Source organism: Fulmarus glacialis, unplaced genomic scaffold, assembly GCF_000690835.1.
Source record: "Fulmarus glacialis isolate BGI_N327 unplaced genomic scaffold, ASM69083v1 scaffold5782, whole genome shotgun sequence".
Classification (NCBI taxonomy): Eukaryota; Metazoa; Chordata; class Aves; order Procellariiformes; family Procellariidae; genus Fulmarus; species Fulmarus glacialis.
Window position 1 is genome coordinate 140,986 of NW_009197528.1, and position 22,529 is coordinate 163,514.

A 22,529-nucleotide genomic window follows, 5' to 3' on the forward strand; every position below is an offset into this window, starting at 1 on the left:
TGCATTGGATTATGCTTACACTTCAAAGTACGGCAGACTTTGAGCTAAACTAAAAGGTATAGCCTGGGTTCTAGTCAAATCTTCAGGGAACAACCACGCTTAGCTGTAGGGAGATGTGCTGTGTCATCATCTCCAATATGATTTTAATGGGATCATTGTGCATCATTCCTGCATCTGATTGACATGACCGTGGGGATACCAACTCTGAATTGTGCCTCTATCCAGCCACCACTTGCTCGGATTACAGCTCTTCACATAAAGATGAGCAGGTAAAGACCATTGTCTTCCCACTACGAATGGAAGACCCTGAGCACAACTGTCAAGACAGTCAAGCTCTGACCCAGGTCCCTTCACATCTGGGGTTGTGATGCAGAGCATCCTGGTCTAGGGAGCTAGAGCAGCTCAGCCAAGGAAGGACAGAGCAGAGGAAACATCCTGCCTGCCCATAAAACCCGAGGCTGGTGTGCTCCCCTGTGATGAGGCCAAGGTGTGGCAGAGTGCAGTTTATATCACTCCAGCAGTTCAGCGCTTATGGCTGATAGTAAAAAATACCTTAAAAAACCTCTTATATCATTATATCGATATGCAAGGCAGCTCCTCATCCGTTCCCCCACCAATGCACACCTGTGTGCAAGTTACCTGTGTTCATTTTTATCCCCACGCGCTTGTCTACCGAGTTTTGCTAGCCCACAAGGCACAGGGTCATGCTTACACAGTCAGAGCCATCACCCTGTCTGGATGCGTTGAGCTGGCATGGTTCATTGCTTAAGAGACCACAAGTTTCCCCTCTGCACTTTGGATTCATTTCTCCAGAAAGGATCAATTCCCAGCACACCCAAGGGACAAAAGCAGACAGCTCGGCAGAGGCAGGTGACTGCTCTCTGCTCCTCTCATGTTCCAGCTGAAATTCCCTTCTTTGCATTTCACAAAGCAGGGTGGCGAGAGTGGTACCTGTCTCCTGGCACTGCTGTAGCAAGTCACGAGCACATTTAGTAGGGACAGCACATTTGAGCAGTGAGATCCTGGAACAGCTTCAGACTGAACTAGCAAGGGCCAAGGCTGTAACTACTTTTAAGACAGGGTTGAGAAAAGCCAAGCGATTGAGCCATCAGCTCTCCTAATTTCAAAGTAATAAAATTCCTTGCTTCCTGCTACGAGTTGATGCCAATTAGGGAAAACTCAGGCTCCAATGTCATTTGCAGAACATTTTTCCAGATATTCCAAAATAGGGAACATAGTAGAGAACATCTTCAGCTGGTGTAAATCAGCATCACCACTGACCTCTGTGGCACTTGGTCCTGGCCCCTGGTGATTAGTTTTTCACACAATGTGTTTTCTTTCCATTTGCACTGGACAATCTTTCAGTCGAACATTACAGCAATACAGCCTACTGAAAGTTTATCTCGGCACACTTTAGGGCTTAAAGGCCTTCCTGAGGGTAATACAACCATTAGTTTGGTAATTAAAATTATTACCAATCACAAAGGAAACTGTTTTCTTAATAATGCAGTGGTATAATTGACATTGATTTTTCTGCTGGTTTTGAAACCCAGTGCAGAGTCCTTAAGCAGGAGACTTAAAGAATAGAACATGAAAGAAGGAAAGTCTGGTGTTTTAAGGAAGAACTAATGATTCTCACTGGAAAAAAACGTTGCTACCACGTAAGCCCTGATGCCAATAACAAACCTGCAAGTGATGTAAAGTAGCAGTCTGTCCACTCTTTATTTCTCTGAAGTGATCAATTAATACAACTGAGGTGCAAGTTCATTAAGGACTTGTTTTCAAAGAAGTGCTTTCAAGGTTATCCAGGGAGGCTTCATTTGCTTATGTATCCCAGCTTGTTAGGTGGAGTGGGAGGAAGAATAACCCCCACGTTTCCCTTTATTTTTGTAATAATGAGCTGAGGCGAGCCGTTAGAAGTTGTGACAGAGGACTAAGGCTGACCAGGTTCCAGCAGCCGTCAGCGCGTAAGCGGTGCCGCGCAGCAGTGCATGCCCTTGCTGCAGTGGGTGCAGCAGGGTTGCAGCACAGCTCCTGATGCGCTGGAAACACTGTGAAGTGTGGTGGCTGCAGGATTCCCACCTGCGTTATATCACTCACGATGCTACTGGATGTGATGGGAAAAATTAATAAAACCCCAGCGGTACTACCAGTAAGACTTTGCCAAAAAGGCCAGTGAAGCTAATTAGAAATGAGCTGTGTCATCTGGAAAATTAAAACAGGATTATCGGAAGTTTTTTGGGTTGTGGGGTTTGGTTTTTTGGGGTTTTTTGTTTGTTTGTTTGTTTTTCTTTCTTTATTTTCTTGGGAATCCAAAGTAATTATGCTCCAAGGATTTTGGAAGCTTTATTTTCTTAGGCTCTTCGTCCTCCCAGGGCTTTCGGCCCTCCAGTTAAGTGATAAATTGTAATCTGCACAATACTAACATCTTCCAGTACTCAGACAACAGCACAGCAGAAGTTTTGTTTAAATGCGTAACCTGCAGAACTTCTCCGTTACACTGCTCAGTCCCAAATACCACGTGCGAGTATTGTAAAGACCAAACCACAGCGAAATTTAGGGAAACGATTGCAAGGTGCAAATGGGGTACTTTGTGTGTGTGATACTACCCTCCACTAGCTGAAACCAGAACTGTTCAGATACACGCTTGGTGGAAAGGGGTGACTCCAGCTCTCAGGCAAACCCAGTGCTCTGTGGGCGGGAAGAGTTTATTCCCCCGTTGCTCAGGGGTTCCTGGCCACCGTGGCCTGCTGCTGGGTGGCCCCAGGCCAGTGGGGGCTGTGGGTTGGAGACCATTTGAATGTTACCTTGTGCATTGGGTGTTCCTGGGTGGGGGCCTGGTAGTACTAGGTTGCTGAAGTGGTGTGTCAAGGTACTTAAAAGCTGTTCCCAAATTAGTGAGCTGTCTGCGGTGGCATCATTTCTCCAACAGCTATAATGCTATGCAGCCTGTAATTCCCCTGTTGGGCAGCCAGGCCCTACTTCATACTCTGAGATGGTGCTGTTAATGTGACTTGGTTCTTAGGTAGTATCCCAGCTGGCTGCATGGAGTAGGGCTCTGCCCTCTTGCTTTTGGGGTGATAACTAAATACTGTTCTTATTCTTTCCAAAAGCTCAGTTTCGGAGGGATTCCTGTCCCGGGGAAACCAGGAACCTTTCAGAGGAAAAATTTCCATGGGTGCATTGAGAACCTTTACTACAACGGAGTCAATATAATTGACCTGGCAAAAAGGCGCAAACCTCAGATCTATACTGTGGTAAGAGACAATAATGTATGCTTTCCTTCTTTACTTCCATGCTGTTGGTGCTACCGGCTGCACTGAATGAGTGGAGTTCAGATTTCGATAGCTATGGGCATAATTAGCTTGTTAAAATGATATTGCTGAGGCTAACACCAGCCAGCACTGACTGCTGTGGTGAGAGTTATTGAAAGACACGTGTGGAAATTAATACATTTCTCTGACTTTCTAGGTGTATTATAATTTGTTTGGAGAAACTTTAATTCCTTTTCCAAGATTAAAATGTGTCGTTTTGATGGCATGATAAAAGTCAGAGACTTTTTTTTTCCCCCGGTTAACTCAGATAAAGTCTTATTTTCTGAACCATTCTCCATCACTGTTGTGGAGTACAGTAGTAGCAAAATTTTATTCTGCTATTTGAGTTGGTATCATAGAGAAGAATAAATGTTTCTTTTATTACTGGAAATATTTTCCTTTGTGCTGCCCCTTACGTTCAGTGTATTGACAGTTCTGAGAACCATTGACCTGGTACTACTGTCTCTAAATGTGGGATGGTAGAAGTAAAGCAAAAGGTCTTCTCCAGCCTGCTAACATAAAATATAAACATAACTTCGCACCTAATAATGTCCAAAATTACAGATATATTTAAATATATCACGAGCAAATAAAGAACCTCTTACTTCATAAGAGGAGGGAACAGTACACTCCTATGCAGCCTTAACAAATTTTGAATAATTCAGCTCTTTATTTAGCTTGTGCCTCACTCCTGCACCACGCTCTGATACATGCCTTTTGGTTAATATTGTGTCTTTGGAGAACGTGGAGGTGAAACTGCTTCTGGCTCTCATGGCATCTTCTAGTTTGTAGTAATGTGTATAAACAGACTGAAGCTATAACAAAGCAAGCCAGAAGACCACAAGAAGTCTTTCCTCACTTTCCCTGCCTAGGGCGAGATAGAATACAGAGGGAAATAGAAAATGGAAATGTGATGGGTGAGAAGTCCTTCACTGTGTTGCTGGCAGTCAAGACTGCCTCCAGGATGCTCCCCTAGCCTGGGACTGAGAGACTTTCCTTTAATAACCTCAAGTTTGATTGCTCTGACTCAGGACTCTAAGGCACAAATCTTATGAACTGTGTTAAATTGCTCTTCCCCTCAGCTTACTTTCTAAGGGGAGCAAAGAGCCCTAGTCTGCTTCCTAGGTCATTAAACAGCTGGTTGTTTTGCCAGCCGGGTAATGGGAAGGCCTTCCTAAAGGGGAAAAGAAAAACTTTGTAATGTGCTTTTTCTCTGAAGGGCATTGTCTGGGTATAACACAGCCCCAAGCAATGAAACTCTGTTACGACAATACTTGATTCAGCAAATGCTGGATCGAAGGCCTAGGAATCCCGCTCTTTTTGTCAATTTAAGGTAGCGGGGATGTGCCCCCATCTTTCAATCTCCCTCACAAAAATGGTGATTTTAACGCAATAGTTTTCAAAGGCTGGCTGCCGTTCTGCGTTTTGCAAGGTTTTATGAGCTGCTATGTGCTGTGTCTGTGACACTTGTGTATGTAAAGTGCATGGAAAGGTTGCCACACTCATAGCACCTCATAATCTTAGATGAACATCCTTCTATAGGAAACAGCCCCTGTAAATCTGTTGTTTTCCAGCATCCTTTCCATGACAGCTATTTATCTTCTCTAGCAACACTCAGGTACTTCCAGCTTTCACAGGCTGATCTCCCTTTCCCATCTTCCTGCTCTTCCCCACTCCTTAGCAATTTACTTACTCAAATTAAAGTAACTTGTTCTTGCTAAATGTAGTGTTTTGCCTGCCAGACTTCCTCTGCACTCAATGCTTTTACTCAAAGTTCACTGAGGTTTTTCAAGCAACAATCCATATCCCCAGGGAGCTGCAAGCTTCTCTGCTTCGCGTCTTTGTAGTTGCTAACGTTGCCTGGAGTGGAAATGTGACGAAAGGAACAGCACAGAGGAATAATTAAATATAGCAGGAACTTGGAATCACTTCTTCCAACAACATGTTTTGTACTTGTGTTCCCTCCCCACAAGCTGGAGATCACCAGAGATGGTTCTACATTGTTAGCCCCCAAAATACATTTGTCTCCTAACGAAAGATATTTGAGAACAAACTGGCCTGTTTGGGATTAGAAAGCCATTAATGCTCAGAGATGCTCGTTTTTGCCTCCGAAAGGGAGGCAGACATCAACACGCAGTCTCTGCTTCATCCTCTGTGCCTTTGTGAACATTGACACTGTTGGTGAGCCAAACTTGTGGGTTTTCATATCCATCAACTTTGGTTTTTTTTACTGTTGGCATCTTTCACACAAGCAGGAGAATGGTACATCAGCTTTGGAGGTATAGATTTCCTCTTATGAAGTAGCTCCTCATTCATACAAATAATGGTCCCAAATCAGCTGCATTTAAAGTTAGAGGACGTAACTACAGGTTGTCAATAACAGAGTGCTGTACTATGTATCATACTCTTGGGTGTTGGCTATGATTATCATTCCGCCTGTTCTTTTCTGTAACTCATTTGCAGTTGTCAGACTTGCAATAAATCCCCTTGAGAAGGCATCTCAAGATAACGAAGCCTGTCTCTTTGAACTGGAACTTGCCTTCAGAATTTCATTTTTATATTGTGTGATACTTAACCTCTCTACATGGTAGCCCTACCTATTTGGACAGACTATCTGTCTTCTCTCTGGGGCTTCTTCTGTCCCTGATGGCATGTTGTGGGTTTTTTTTGTTGTGGTTTTTTTTTCCTCCCCTAGGTCGTTGAGTGTGGAGAAATGATAGGGGATCTTTTATTTGTTCTCCGAAGTGATTACTGGTTTTAATTGCAAGAGGTTATGAGATGTCAAATTTCTGTAATTACCACTGTGATGGTCATAGGGCTGGACCCTTGGGAAACCTCAGAAAATGCTTTAAAATAGTAATCCTAAGATCTGCCCTATTTACTAGCTGTCTTCTCAGCACAAAAGGAGTGCAGACTGCTCATTATGAGAAATCGTACAGCAGTTACACTTCTTGGGCAAGTAGTTAGGGGCAGGTAAATATGCTCGTAGGAGCCACATTTATAAGAAGCTGAAGGGGAATTGTCCTTCACAGAGGGATATTTGACCTGTTGGTGTCTGGGATGGTGAAGTCCTCATTGAAGGATTTTGTGCTTGTTAAGAGTGTATGTAGATGCAGGAGGAGATGGGACAAGTTCTAGGAAGAGAAATCCATTGACAATTACTAAATATGTCTGGCTGAGGGAGTAGTTAAGAGAAGAATTGCTATAGCATCCTGAAAATAGCTATAGTATTCTGGCCACCAGTGGTTACTTACTGCTAGATTCAGGTTGCACCTTTAGAAACTGCTCTAATGTGACCTGTGACTAGGGTCTTAAGTCTTTTCTTAGAAATGAAGAGAAATGAAGAGGTCATGAAAAGATGCTGTGTTTGATCTTCTCAGTGCTCCACCCTACGTACTCACTGAAATTGAGGAAAACCCTATCCCCTTTCCCTTTTATTACCTTCGGCTAATAGGAATTGGAGTTGTATTTTTACTTAGCAGAGCAAACCCTGCACTGACTTGAGAGGAGTGCAGGATATATGTAAGGCAGAAGTTGTCAGCCCTCAGATATGTTTGAGTTTCAACGTTGGCCTGCCATGTTGAATCTGGGAGTGACAATTCAGCACAGCAAGGGATGTGGTGACATGTAAATGCATCACTGTAGTGCCTCAGGGAAATAACCAATTGCCAGCATCAAAGAGCAAGGAAAGATACCTAGTGACAGGAGAATGTAAACTAATAATTCATTCCCTTTATAGAGAATCCAAACATGCTATTTTATTAAGCTGATTTGAGATACCTTCATCCTGAGAAGAATTTACTTGTCTATGCATGTCTCATCTACCAAAGTGCTATTGCAAGTGTTGATATATCTGTGAAAATCAGGCTGGTGATTTGTGAAGGCCCCTACTAGCGTTTGGAGAACCAGGAGTTAGATACATCTTCTTTTTTTTTTTTTAATTTTATTTTTCATTAGTTTTTGCACCGCAATCAGACTATAGGAATCATAAATAAAAATGTTGGAACTATTTAGTGACATTTTTCACAACTTCCTATAGGACTAAGTTGAATTTATTAAAAAAAAAAAAAAGTTTTATACAATTATTTAATGAAAGCATGAGTCACACACACATTAAAAAGAGAACTGAATTTGCTATTCTTTAGATAAGGCAGATGAGCTCTGACTCCAGAAATATTTGGTTCCTGTAAAAATAGCGTTTTATGGTTTCTTCTGTCTTCCTGTCTGCTCTCTGGGTCTTCAGATGAGTCTCCTTCACATCCTACCTGCAGTGTGGAATAGTGAGAAAGTCTGTATAAATAGCATTCATTTTAAGGTCCCATTTTATTGTTGCTGAATGGTATAACAGGATTGTTTTGAAAGAAACTGTCAATCAAAGTATTGAAATAAAGTCTATTTAAATGACAGTTTTCCCATTGATTTCAGTTGGCTTTGTCTAAAATTCGAAAGACTTTCAGTCTGTAAATATTTAATTCAGCATGTAGATGCAATAATAAACTCTCCTTTTCTTGATATAAAAGTTTCTTTGTGTTAGGATTTCGATAGTTTTGATGACCAAAAGTGAAGCAAGTCTTTCGGGGAGAGATACCATATTTTTTTATAAGACTAATTGACATATGCAGAAAAAAATGACACGTTTTTGAGCAAACAAGGCCTTTTTGAGAGTCATCAGCCTTCAGCAAATTACAGGTTAGAAACAATTGTTCAGAGTTTAATTTATTACATTATCTGGGTAGTCAAATTGAGTGAATAGGGCAGTTAGTACCTGCTGAGCCGAAGAGGATATTTCAAGGCAGGAGGTGATAAGGCTGCTAGTCCCTGTAGGAGAGCAAGAGAGATGGCTAATTATTGTCAGGGGTTAGCAGGGGATAAGGAAAATGGGGGAGAATGTAATTTGCTGTAAAGCTAAGGCTTAAATGTCTTTTTTTTTTTTTTTTTTTAAGGTCTTATTCCAATTGCTAAGGCCCTGGGAATGCTTAGTACTTGGCTGCCCGGCATAACAGAAAGGGGCAAGCTGAACCCCTCACAGTCAAGAGCCTGGAGTGTGTGCAGTTCATACCAACCATTTAGGCTGGTGCTGTGCTGTGATACACAGATAATTGGAATTTAAAAGAGGAAAATCTAATAAAGAAAACTAATAAATAAATGAAAAAAAAGCTGATAAAATTGCTTTCTATGCACTTTTCTATTTTAAGGTAGATGTGGCTGTGTTTTCATCATCATCATAATAATAATAAAAAAAAAAAATCTCCTTGCTGCTGTGTTTTGTTCCAGGTAATAAAACCTAATAAGCTGTAGATCAGTTTGCCTTGAACTGGAACAAAAATTGGTCTTGGATTGTGCTAATTTGCCAGTTTGATCTAAGGCATCTATCTTATTCACTTCTGGCAAGGAGAATTTGAAAGGCTGACTTTACTCCTGCTTGTTGTTCAAAGGAGAGAAAATATTAAGTGGTCTATAGTTTTTTTGTGTTTCCTTCTGTGCTCTTTTTTTCCTTTTCCTGTGTCTCTGAAGGAAATGATGTATGATTTTTCCAAATTAACTCTATATTTGCTCCCATCTTTTGTCAGCAACTCTTAGCTATTTTACCATATAGTGAAACAATAATGTCCAGTTACTATGGACATAAAAATGGTAAAATCCTTTGTTCCACTTATGGCCAGTGACAAAGTCAGCTTAGGAGTCTGAAATAAAGAACATCCAGAAATGTCTAGCCAAGCATCTCATCCCCGATTCTGTCATGGTCACAATGTTTCAATTTTTTTGAAACTTTCTTTTTTGTTAAATGCTACTTTTTCCACATAGGAAACATTATCTCAATGTAAACAACTTAAGTCAATGTGATAAACAATTAGCATTTTATTGACATATGTGATACCTAGAGTGAGTGAAGATAGGGCAGTTCTCTGTCACAGGGGTGATTATCACAAGGATATGTTAGTTTCCATAGTTGGATCAGGTAAGCTTTCAGATTTCCATAATGAAATTTTGCTCAGAGAAAGAGAAACCCACCTCAGTATAGGAACTTCTCTTAAAGTATGAGCCCTTCTCTTGGGATGGACTAGTTGCTCACTCAGTGGACTAGCTCTAACTCAAGTAACCCCCTGCATCTTGGTGCTCCCACATCCTGTTTGAAGACAGTTTGCATGAGTATGTCAGTAGGCTGGAGTTGGTATCTCAGTTTGATTTGCTTTTCATTCAGTGCTTAGCAATGTCTTGATTTGAGAAGCATTTGAAATCTATGTGGGTCTCCTAACATCTGTTCTGCTTGAGATAGTCAATTTAAAAACAGGATTTGAAGGGACTTCCCCCATTGTTAAAATCCACTTGCTCAGTGTTGAATGACAATCTTTCATCTTATCCTTTTAAAACTGCATCAGAAGTCATTTTTTTCCTCTGTTACTCTCTTTGCAAATTTGTCTGCAACCTCAGTCTCTTCACAGCTAGAAATAGTCGTCCAATTTCCAAGCTGGAGATATTCTTGCCAGTTTACCCACATTTGTATGTCAGCCAGGCCTGAGATTTTAGTCCCCTTACCTGTCATATGAAATCTTCCTTTCTAATCCTCTGCAGAAAACAAGATACCCTTTTTATTGGATAGTATCCATAGAGTGATTAATGAGGAAAGTAAGTGCCTGTTTGATGCTCTAACCTACAGGTAGAATGAAAGCTCAGAAATACTCATTTATTGTTCTTCATGTTCAAGCTGTGATCTTGGCCTGTATCCTTTGGTAGGCTAAATGTTAAGGATTTCAGTTCAGCTGTCAGTTTGAATAATTCCCCAAATAGTATTCTGATTAGTATTCTGTGAGAGCGAGGGGAATGTATAAGAAACTTCTTTGTAATCCACTTTTACCCTCATCACTTAGCAACTGTGTTCTTCCATTCTCTTTTTAATAGGATTCTTCCTTAAAATATTGTAATATGCTGTCACCTGTTCATTCAATATCTTGAACAAGAACCACCTTTGCAACCATACTCCACCTGCAGAAATCTGGGTGCTTGCACTCTTGTCTTGAGACAAGTGTCATGGCAGCCGGTAAACAAATTGCAAATATCTCCATTGCATTTCTAGGTTCAGAAGGTTCCTCTTGTAAGAACAATAAGAACTCCTTTGGAAAGATTTCGCTGCTTATTAGAGGAGTCATTAATCAGTCTGGAGACGATGGACTCAATGGAATTCTCAAATGCCACATGATAGCTGGAGTTTCCAGCAGCTGAAGAGCTGAGCGTCTCCTTTATTTTCTCTAGGGATTAGGCTCTTCTTATCCCATTTCCTAGCCGATGAGCTTTTACTTTTCAGTTAAACTGCGTTCAGTTATAAAATCAAGTGTCTGCCAGAAGTCTTGCATGTACCCTGGAGAGTTCCAGAACTGCTGCCAATTAAAGCAAAATGCTCTTGATCAGATGCAGTTTTAGGGGGAGCTGTTTACTTTTCTGACTTAGATATGCCGGAATAATTTGTTTGAGAATAAAATTCAGGGCAAATTTAACAGTTTTTGTAATGGGAATCTATCACACTTCAGTGAACGAACATTTTTCAAAGTAACCCTTGTGTATTTCTTTTTCAAATTTTCATGCTATTTTCTCTAGGAAGGTAGGCAGCATTGGTCAGTGCAAGGATGTCAGCAGCTATTGTTCGTGTGTATTAACTACATCATCTCGTTTTGCTCTGGAATGTTGCTTTAAGAAGGTTTTTTCCTCCTAAATGAGTCAGTTGAACTGATGTAAGTTCCCATGGTATCAATTGGTTTGTTTAACATTTTTTCCCAAATGTCCTGGCTAGTTTTTAGCTCTGACTGAAATTAGTTATTGCCCCTTACATCATGGAGATCTCAATTCTTGAATAAAAGTAACAAATATACCTTGTTAAAAGAACCCCCCAAAAGGCAAACATGCCTCTTTTCTATCCTCCAAATGTAACTTTAGTCCCATGTACATAGAATATTGCAGCGCTGCCTTTATGTGTTCCCACCTGCTTGTTCTTGTGGTAGGTGGGATCCCATCTGCTCTGCTTCAGTGTAGTCAATGGAGAGGCTACAGAGCCTAAAGTCTCACCTGGTTAAGCATGGGAGGAGCTGCATAGGTCCTGCCCATATGTCTCAGCATTGGCCACGGGTTCAGTAGCGCTTTTTGCTGCTCCTGTCCCAGTACAAGGCTTCTGTGAGAATCCCAGATGGCGTGAATTACTAGCTAGTGTGAATGACTAGAGAGTGTTGCTGAGTTTTTGAAGGGGTCGCAGCAACCCACAACTTTAGGACTAGTGCACGTGCTGAGAACTTCATATCAAAAGCGGACAGAAATTTGACCTTATATTTGGGCCCATGCATGTGCATCAGGGATACTTTGCTACGGTGCTGCTGCATACAGCTGAAAGAATATTGACTACGCGGGGTCTTTACTGGCTTATTTTAAGGTTGTCCGAAAGTTTGTCGTGCATTGCAAATGTGTTTTTTCATCTTAGCATTCGCCTTCTCTGGCACCATTAAGTCAGTCTATGCATAGCTTGTCCTGCTGGTAGGTAAAATCTGCAAAGAGCTTTGAGACAAAAATCCTCTCCGAATATTGCAAATCCTCCCCTCTACAGTCTTGCATTTTGTTACAGCCTCCCACTGCCAGTGAAGCAAATTAGATACTTGAGTGCAGACTCAGATAACATTTGAACTTTCCTCCAAGCTCCAGTGTTATGTACGTATAAGATCTGTAAACATCTTTCTACTTTGTGTGGAGTTACTTGAATCATTGTAAACGTCTAAAATTCCAAAGAAAATTTGTCATCGGCATTTTAAATGTCTAAACCTTTAAAAAGCTCTAGAGAAAGTTAACCGTATTTGTTTATATCACTGCGGTTGACTATCTTTGTTTTATATAATTTGTCATGAATTTGATTGAAAATGGAGGTGAAAATATAACAACAATAACAAAAAAAAAAAAACAAAAAAAAAAACCTGTGATATCTCTTACGCAGGCAAAACCCAGCAGGTAGAAACTTTTAAAAGGTTGAGACCAAATTTCTATTCTAGTTCCCACCTGACTAATGTTCAGGTGAGTTTGGATAAACTTTGGATTATATCTCAAAACTCATTCTAACATAATACACTGATCGATAGTTTTTGCCATTGCTAAATCTGGTATGTAGCATTCTGCACCTAACAGGGCAGGGAATATGTAAATATCTTGATATAGATATATATCTATCAAGGGTTGTTTCATCCAGTGATAACTCGGTCTCTTTCTGGCACAATTTTAAAATATAGACTAGAAAGACATTTGAAAGTGACAGGGAACAGTTCCATCAGCTGTCTGAGATTTCAGAGAGGAATTCCCCAAGCACTGTGCAACTTCCTACACATCCATCAAGTGCTGTTCATTATAATTATCCTGTTAGAGCAGGGTACCAGCTCTGATGAGAAGTAGTGCCATGGAGAAAGCCTTTTACTCTGATGTTTTTATCAGATTCCAGTCGGTACTTTACAAAGCATCCTAGTTCAAAGCAAGCCGGCTGCAACAATCTCCTGAAGTAGCTTTGAAAGACGTGGCTCCTTAAATGAATCCTGGCTTTATATATTGTTAAGGTTTTATTACATGACTTGAATGACCTGGTTGGGTAATCTACAATGACTGAACAAAACAGTGGAGTCGGTTTTTCTACAAACTACAGTGATACATGCTGGTACAGATTCTCCTGACTGCTTTAAGTAAATGTGCTGCTCTTCTAGCCAAATAGTACCAATGATTTCAGGGCTGGATGACTGAGGCAATCCACTAAGTTTGGCATTGAAATGATGTTGGATTTCACCATGCTTGCTGTGTATGTAATATTTTAATAATTCCTCAGAATGCCTTGTGGAAACCATGAGACCTGGAACCAGCCAGGAAGTCTCAGTATTGTTTCATCCCACTATAAATACTGTACTCAAGTGACTTTTTCTTTGAGTGTTCTTATGTATTTTAAAATAATTTCAGAATAATTATTTTTAATTATTTGTGTTATTATTATTAAGTGGACTTTTATTATTTGGAGTAGCACAGGGCTGTGTCATTCTGAGTAAAAGCAAACATAACCAGTAGTGCTACTGCAAGTTATATATTGAATATTTGAAATAAACCCAGGAAATTTGCCTCATGTTTTGCCCCATGTAGTAGATTCAAGTAGATGAGGGTGGTTTTACTTTTAAGGTTATGTAACATTGGTGTAAATGGGCAAAAAAGTACTGTCATTAATGACTGTATTTTGGCTTACATTTAGAATAAATCTAGTCTGTTTGGTCGGATCCCTGTGCATTGGAGGATGCGTTGTTTTTTCACTTGCAGCTTGTCTTGTTCACACCCTGTAGTCCCATCAGTGCAGAGCCAATGCAGGACATTTGTATCGCATCTCATAGCATATGAAGGTTCAAGTGGACTTGCTAGTGTTCCAGTGCCAGTTCCTGAAGTCAACATAGATCCAAATGAGTTTGATTTTATTGACATACAGCTAAGCTTGAAATGGGAGGTGCTGAGAAACACAAAGCAGTTGTGGCCATGTGGAGATGGTTTGTCTGGGCTACCAAATGATCCCTTCTGCACCCAGGCATGGTCGTGATGTGGGACATTTGGATGTGTTTAGATCCTTCTAAGAATTGAGGTTTTGATTCTTGCCTTCCCTCCTCCACCCCATTTGGGGTCAAAGTAAAATTTTGAAGTCAGATGTGTTTTCCCAGAATGAACAGATACGTTTCCTAGTGAGTTCCAAAGATTTGTGTGTGAATAACAACATCTATTTCAGCCTTGAGGGCCATTAGAAATCCAGTAAGCTTACTTCACTATGTATGTTTTGGGATGACCAAAAAAAAAATTGTCATGTTGATTATGTTTGATTTTTATTATTTGCAGGGGAATGTAACCTTTTCCTGCTCAGAACCACAGATTGTTCCTATCACCTTTGTCAGCGCCAGTCGAAGCTACTTGCTACTACCCGGCACTCCTCAAATTGATGGCTTGTCAGTCAGCTTCCAGTTTCGAACATGGAATAAAGATGGCTTACTTCTGTTCACCGAATTGTCTGAAAATTCAGGACCTCTCTTGGTTTACCTTCATAGTGGGAGATTGACACTGCTTATTCAGAAAGAGACAGAGAACCCAGTGGAAATCAGTGAAGGTACTTTAGTTTTGTTTACTCTCATCTGTCCCCCTTTAAAATACATAGGTCCAAACACACAGGATGAAAGGATGGTGAAGTAAGGAAGCACCCAATCTTCCTTTCTCTTTTCACATTTTCTCTTGCTTTCCAGTGGAAGAACTACTTTGTACAGCTTGAGGTAGGTCTAAGCATGGAAAGTTGGCATCCTGAGATCTCCAGACTCAACATACCTGACAATTAGCTCAGCCTCTGTGTTCTTAAACAGTCATGCTAAATTTTCTTCAGTCAGGTCACATGAAGACCTTCTTGTTTCCTGTCCTCAGATTGTGCTGAAGTCAGCTGGGAGGCAGCTCAGCTGCTGCATCATTCCCCAGCACAGGTTAAGGCAGCCTCAGAGCTGATTTTCTTCCTCTGACTGTAGCTTTACACTCTCCCTTTACGCTACACTCAGAAGAGAGACTGACTACGGGCTTCCTCTCCTCACACTCCCTCATTGGCCTCCTTAGCGAGTTTGCAAGTAGCTTTGTGCAGCTGGCGGGATGCAAGAGGATGAAATAGCATTGCCTCTCTGACCTAAAACTCAGGGGAAATTGCTTGTAAACCCTTACCAGAACAGCTATGCATTTGCTCCCAGAGACAACAGGGAAACAATTTCAGACTGTACAACAGAGGCAGGACCAGAGTGGCCCAGATGCCGTCCCAGTGTGACCTATATAAGCCATGCTGGCATCCCAAACAGAAATGTTCTTAGCCCAGGGCCTCTGCACATCCCTTGCTGCTATGCAGCCATACTGGGTAGGAGACTCGGAAGTTAATTTTCTGCATAGGTTGAATACCCAGTTTCCAAAGGTGGATGAGTAATAGACTGATGGAATTCAGATGGAGTTAAATAATAATAACAATATTTTCTAAAAGAGCAGCTGTTTAAAAATATGTAATATTAAAATATTCCCAGTACAGACTAAAAGAGGGCAGATGTGTCTATTAAAAGAAGCAGAGATAAAATCTGACAGAGTAGTCAAAGCAGAGCTGTTCCGTATGCGTGTTTCATTCCCCTTTATGATAGAAAATGAGGCAGCTCTGCCTCTATCCTTATTCCTGTAGATTGCTACAGCCTTAGCTTGCTGCAATTGAATGCTGAAAACTGAGTTTCCAGCCTTTATTGCAGTCCTAATTAAATTGTTGACAAAGCTGAGACAATGTCAATATTTGCTTGGGTGTATTTGTTTTTATGTAGTCCTGAAATCATGAACCTGAGCCCAGCCTTTGGTGCTATCCAAAACATTGCTAAACTGCCTACTTACACATGGAAAGTAAGCAAAAATTGCAAGTGCCATGCTCTGCAGATGTCAGGTACTCATAATAAACTCATGCTTGCTCAAGAATGGACCTATTTTTGCCCCAAATGGGACCTATTTTGTTTTGACATCTTTTCAAACTTCAACAACATATTTCACTTCAAAATGGACTTGTTCTAGTTGAAAAATCATCCATTTTTGCCGGGGAAGCCGGCCTCTTATTCTATGGAAATTGTGCATGCGTTAACAGCCATTGCTGTGGAAATTGTCTCATTTTCAAATTCATAATGAGATGACTTTTCATATACATAACACCACAATTTTTTTTATTTTGTATGAACTGTTCTCGCACCTCTTTGTGTCACTAAGTGCTCGTTTGTTTCTTCTGAAAGCTACATTAACAAAAAATATTCCGATAGGGAGGGGAATAAATACTAGTTGTCTGTGCCTGATCTTGGTGACTCCAGCCTGACAGTAGTGTATTTTGAGCTGTAATTAGGTTACTTCTGATCTGCACCACTGGTGGTGGCTCAGAAGCTTGCCCACTGATTTTCACGGCTGTCAGAACAGAGGATGTGGAGTTTCTTTGTAGCTGTGTGGTGCTATTTCAAGAGCCATGAGATGCAACACTGATTTTCAGAATAAGGAAACAGAGAGGTTTCCCACTTTGCACGAGTGTCTAGAAGAGAAAGAGGCTACCCAGTACTATAATCTCTCAGATACCTTCATAGGTTCCTGGTCAGAGCAACAATCCCAGCTCTCACAAAACCCATGTCGAAATCCAATATAGAAAGGCTTTGGTACACCATCAATAAGACTGCGTGCTAACTTAGTGCTAAAGGGTTTTAAGGAACAAAAATCCTACTGGTACCTACTGGAGTTTGTCAGGTTTCATACTGGAGCCTGAGACAGGGTATGACCATCTCACTGAATCTAATCCTCTGCAATCTCAGGCATGTGTTTAGTACCAGAAACTCAACAGACATCTTCTCTGCACTCTCCTCTGAGCTATAAGCATTCTCCAACAGACTGAAAATAAGATATAAACACCCATGAAATGGTAATAATGTGCTACCAGAAAGGCAAAAGGCCCTCCTAGCTTGCTGAGTGCCTGTAGTACCAGAATGAGGTTAGATTAAAATGTGAGATGACCTACTTAAATACTCTCAAAAGCTTTCTGTTTCTTGGGCCTTTTCTTCTATGCCAATTTGTTTCCAGAGGTAATGAGTTCTTTTCAGCTGCCAGTTCTCCCTATTTTGGGGTCAGCTGCACATTTGTGGTCACAAGTTGGAAGCAAAAGAAGGTTTGAAGAACACAGTTGTCTCCTGCACCTCTTTTTTCACTATTCGTACTTGGTTTTTGCCAGGCACAAATCTCCATGATGGGCTTTGGCATTCTGTTAACATCAATGCCAGAAGACATCGTATTACCCTGACGCTGGATAACAACGCTGCCACTGCTAGCCATGCAACCACTGTCTCAAGGATCTACTCTGGAAACAGCTACTATTTTGGAGGTTGGTTGTTTCAGACAAATGCATGACAGGTTTTCATGATGCAGATGCTCAGGTGCTCACCATTGATATCTCCCCAGGTGCACTCTGTTTGCTGCTAAAAACAAATGTTGTAATAACTGATTTTAGACCCCCCGTTGAGTTGCAGTGCATGCAGCATTGTGGGAAGCTCGAAGGGTCTTGGTCAACCCTGACAGGGAGAGAACAAGCAGAACTGCTAACAGAGCTGTAAAAGTGGATTTCTGGTAGTGGTAGCCAATGGGTACCTGCATCTAGCTGACAAAACACGCAAAAGCTACGTAGCTGTATTAGCCACAAGTGTTTTTTCTAGTTAAAAGGCCTGAGGACTATTAGTATTATTAATATCCCTGTAGATATCACTGTCCTGATCAGGCTCAGTGACTTTAGACTTCAGAGCTTAATTGACATATGGCTTAGATCTACAAAGGTATTTAGGTACTTGTGCTCTCATGGAAATGAATGTAGGTTTAGCTCAATTTTGAAAATGGAAAGAACAGTCTTGAAAAATACTACCCTCTGCTTTTTGGAGTGGAAGCATTAATTTAGATAAAGAGAGTGTCATCAACTGTCTTTTTATCTAATATATTTCTGTATAGTGCTTACCGCAGTGAGGCTCTGATCTCGATGAACCCTCTGGATACAGAACTAAGTAAGGATGCACAGGAGGCTTTGGATCTCAGAGCTGGCCAAATACTGAGGAAGCTCAGATACAAATGGTTTTCTTGCCTGCTGTCCACAGGATTTCATCCTTTTACTCTGTGGATTGCCTCAGCAGCAGAACTTAATCCAGAATGATTTTACAATTTGCACAGCTTTTTTATGGGAGTCAGTTGCTATCAACTGTGGAGTTTAAAGAAGATGGAAAAAAACACATTTTGATTTTGCTTAGCGCATGTGAAGACCACATACTCTGATGTTTCCAGTGACTGCTCTCTCTTTCTTTTTTTCCTCTTTTTTTTTTTTTTTTTTTAAGGGGGAAAAAAAAAAATTCTTGCTGAGGGATTTATAACACAGAAGGTTGTGTAGCACAAGGAATGAAGACACTTGGAATAATGAGCTTCTGAGTTCTTGCATCAGGAAATCCCAGCAGAAACAGATGAACATTCCAATATTCTTCTCTGCCTCTTCTCTTTTTCCCACAGGGTGCCCTGACAATTTCACCGATTCCCAATGTTTAAATCCCATTACTGCTTTTCAAGGCTGTATGAGGCTCATCTTCATTGATAACCAGCCCAAGGACCTCATTTTAGTTCAGCAAGGCTCCCTGGGGAATTTTAGTGATTTACACATTGATTTGTGTGGCATCAAAGACAGGTAATTATTGTTTCCTCTTTCTTGTATTTGTTCTTTTTTCATCCTAGTGGTTTATAAATACAGGTTGCATTAAGTGAAAATTCTAATCTGCCAACATTACAGATATTAGGCATAATAGAGCTACTAATAGAAAATATTACAGCAAAGATAGGAGGACTGGAGGGGAAATGGTTTCAATTACATGAGGCTCTCTTCACACTGACGTGTAGGAAATAGAGTATGCAAATTCAATCAAACTACAGATTGGTGAAAGGACTAAATTTTATGCATAAACAACATTTGATTGCTTTGAAGTTTTAGAGGGGAATGAAAGAGAAGGAAAAATTATTTGATTCATCAGAACATGTCATCCCCTTAATATACTAGCTGTTTTTGCTTGAGTAGATCATTTACAATTTTTCTTGTTAGCCATTACAGCACAGCACGTTTATAATGAAGATATGGTACACCTCATGTGACATACTGCCCATTCAATAGGACAGTATAATGATGAAATGTCTGTATCTACCAGAGACACATTTCAGTTTAAATACTGATATGAATCCCTCCTAAGCTGAAACCTGACAGGAAACCCAGATTTTCTCATAAAGAGTAGAGAGGAAACAAGCAACCAATTTTTTCTGAAGTGTTTAATAATTTCTCCTTTGCTTCCTATGGATATTTAGTGTCTAAATATTTCTGAATTATTTCTGCAAATGTGTACTTTGAAGTTAATATGTGGAATAATAGGCTCTGATTTTGTGGTTTGTTTTTATTTTAAATCTAGCTAAGTTCTGAAAAATGGAAATGGAACTGCTGGAAATTTCATGTGCTTCAGATAGTTAAGGGAGTAGTAAGGATATTTTGGAAATGCATTAGGAGCTTAAGCATTTAACGAACTTTTTTCAGACATGTTTGGTTAGAGAGGTGGAGCTGAAGGCCTATCTCCATTATCACTTACTGTAGGAAGGATCAGCCTGCTGGAGATGCAATCTTTTGAAAAGTGGGCAAACCTCTGTTATGTGAGACCTTTGTGCTCAACTCTGTATGTTCATGTTTGTTAACTTGTATGGAGAAAATACTGACTCTGCCGATCAAACCTGTTTCCATGTTTATCGATGACTGAACTCAGGGGATATAAATTTCACGCTTGGTGTGCCTGAAATGGCAGATGGAGTTGATTTAACAAAAGGAAGTAAAATATAAACTTTCTTGAGAATTGAGAGAAAAAGTGTTTTGCTCTTTTCTTGGAAAAACAGGTTCTTTAAGATCGTGTGGACCATTCAAAGGCAACTTGTGTATTTGTATATTGAAACAGAAAACAACTCTTCTGTTATGAAGCTGTTTTGCAGGGAAGAAGGAAAGACTTGATTGGGTTTGTTTTTTTTTTTTTGGTGCAAATCATATTGCACATTTTACACATCTGGAACACAATCTTGAGAGAGGTTAAATTTACAGAACTGATTTCAGGAAGGTACAAAAGTTGTTCAAAGATTCACAGGGTGAAGTACTGCTGGTGCAGTACTGAAGTCAAGAGTGGTCATAGCAGCAAGGGACAGTTGGAAAGAGGGATGAAATTCAAAGAAAATAAATAAGGAAAATACAGACAAGGCAAATCCTTTGTGTTATTTTGCCAACACAATTGATCCTAAGCCAGTGGATGAGCTGGGGAAAGACTGAACAAGAAAGTATATGTGGAGTGAGTTCTTCCTAACCATTTTTGAAAATTTTAGGTTCTGCAAGCCTATATTGTGGCATAATTGGTTACAACAAACTATAGATGGAAAATTTGGGAGAACAGGAGATTTGAATTCAAATCTAAAGACTGTATTGTGGGCTAGTCTGCATGGTGTACGCTTGAGTATGTTTTCAGATCTTGTTCAAATTTTTCACTGCACAAAATGTCTGACACTTCCAGTCACTGTAATTCGACTAGTCACCGTAGTTCAACTAGTGCTCTGTATTGCAGCAGCTCTGGACTATAGGAAAACTGGGGTCTTGCTTCAGGCATGCAGTATCCAGCTGCTCATTCTCTCTATATAAGGAGCTTTAAAACTCTGTAAAAGCATCTTCTCAGAGAAATGTGATCTCCCCTTTCTTAATTATAAGATTTATTGCTGTGTGCACTGTAAAGCACGTGTTTTTGTAATTTTAACACATGTGGGGATTGTGTAGCTTAATCAATATGTAAATGGGACATTTGTCTTCGTTATCTAAGCAAAAAACCTCTTTTGACGAATATGCCTCTATTTAGAAAGCAGTTTATTTGTTACAGGCTTGTAGGCAAAGCTCATTCAGACCTGCTCTGAAAGCAGTGGTTAGGCGGCTCACTACAACTTGCACCTTCTCTTAAAAAGAGAATTAATGACTTTGACTTGAAAGATGATAAACTGGGGCTACTATTGATAGCGGCACTATGTTTTTGAGAGAGAATCTAGTTGTGTAAGCATATTATACACAAACACCCCCCACACTCTTACCCTGGGATTCCCTGTGTAAAGTCATGAGCATCCGTTAATTTAAATGGAGCCATCTGAGGGACTAAGCCTTAATATCTCGTCATCTCTAGTATTTGAACATTATGTGTGCTCAAGTGAACTTGGCATGAAATGCCTTCTGTCTCTCTGTATTTGTTATTTCCATCCTTCAGTAACTATTTCTCAGGAAATAAATGCCCTGTCACTAGCTGAGCTGTCAGAGAGTACACACAAAAAATGGGGATGTCCATAGAAGTATACAGAGTTTTGCCTTCTTTCTGTTTGGTGGCTGGGGAGACAGTGCCAAGTGAAAATGCTTCTGGAGACACAAGTGAACTTGACCCTGTTGCTGACCCTGCTTTGAGCAGGGGGCTTTTGCCAGAGACCTCCAGAGGCTCCTTGCAGCCTCAGCAATCCTCTGAATGAGGCAACCCAGTAGCTGCTCTGGTCCTGGCTGAGTGGACAGTTCAGGATGTATCTGCGAGAGCTGGGATTAGCAGATAACACGCAGAAAACTCATGTCTTCTGTGCTTTCAGTAGGACGTTAAGATGTTGTACAGTCTAGAGTTGAACACAGTAATATGGACTGTCCCGATGATGGAAGAAAGCTAGTTAGCAGCATCTCCTATTAAGAGACTGCTTGTTTCTATCCCTCAGCTGCAGTGTCAGCATCACTAATGTTCCTACTGCTACATTTCAAGTTGTCTCTGATTTGCCATCCCCTTGTATGGTACCTACATGTTGTCCTTTGGTGACTCACCTTGTGCAAGGAGAGGCATCCCCAATCTATTCATACCAGAGCTGTGTCTATTCATATCAGAGCTCCACAAGCCCTGCAGAGTAGTGCCGTGTTCCCTCTTCACCTCCTGTGAGGGGGTGAAAAAGTTGTTCCTGCAAACTGTTCCCAGTGACTTTTGGAACAGGAAAGTAGGAGGAAACTATTTTTCCTGTAGCAATGCATTTGTAGGACTCTTGGCATTATCCCCACTGCCTGCTGTTAATACATCTATTTTTTTTTTCTTTTGTTCGTAATATGTATATTTATTGTGATTGTCCAAATACACAGATTGCTCAGTCTTTTCTAAGGATGTTGCAAAGTGTGGTGCTTACACTGCTCCTGTCATGAAGTGTTAGAAGTCATAGCTGCCTTCAATGCATTTATCCCCGTTCCAATGAGAGTTAAAGAAAAAATGAGACAATATCCTGCTAAGCCACAGAGATTTCCTCCATATTTAAAAGGAAATGGATTTAATTTTATCCCTCTTTGTTGTTGTTTTTTCAGGATTTCTGCTTGGTTAGGAGTGCAGGTGCCCATCAGGGGTTGTTTGCCTTACACTGAATTAATAAGTCAGAAAATACAGTTTCTTACAACATGCTGGCATTTCCCCTCTATGGCATGGTACAGAGCAGAAAGGAACAAGGCAGAGATGTCTGGAAGTGAAGGTGCCATGAAGTCCTAGAATTCAGAGACTTTTTGTTGGGGAGGGAAAG

The 22,529-nt window shown here is 40.5% G+C and overlaps 1 protein-coding gene across 1 annotated transcript in view; it reads left to right on the plus strand.

Annotated features, from left to right (window-relative positions):
* LOC104072962 (contactin-associated protein-like 5) overlaps window positions 1-22,529 on the plus strand; it is a gene marked incomplete at both ends in the record, with an annotated part of 104,594 nt that overhangs the window by 70,227 nt on the left and 11,838 nt on the right. Inside the window, 4 exons of the mRNA XM_009572583.1 lie at window positions 3,114-3,257; window positions 14,190-14,454; window positions 17,101-17,250; window positions 18,411-18,582. Coding sequence (XP_009570878.1) covers window positions 3,114-3,257; window positions 14,190-14,454; window positions 17,101-17,250; window positions 18,411-18,582 — 731 coding nt within the window. The remainder of the gene's footprint in view (window positions 1-3,113; window positions 3,258-14,189; window positions 14,455-17,100; window positions 17,251-18,410; window positions 18,583-22,529) is intronic.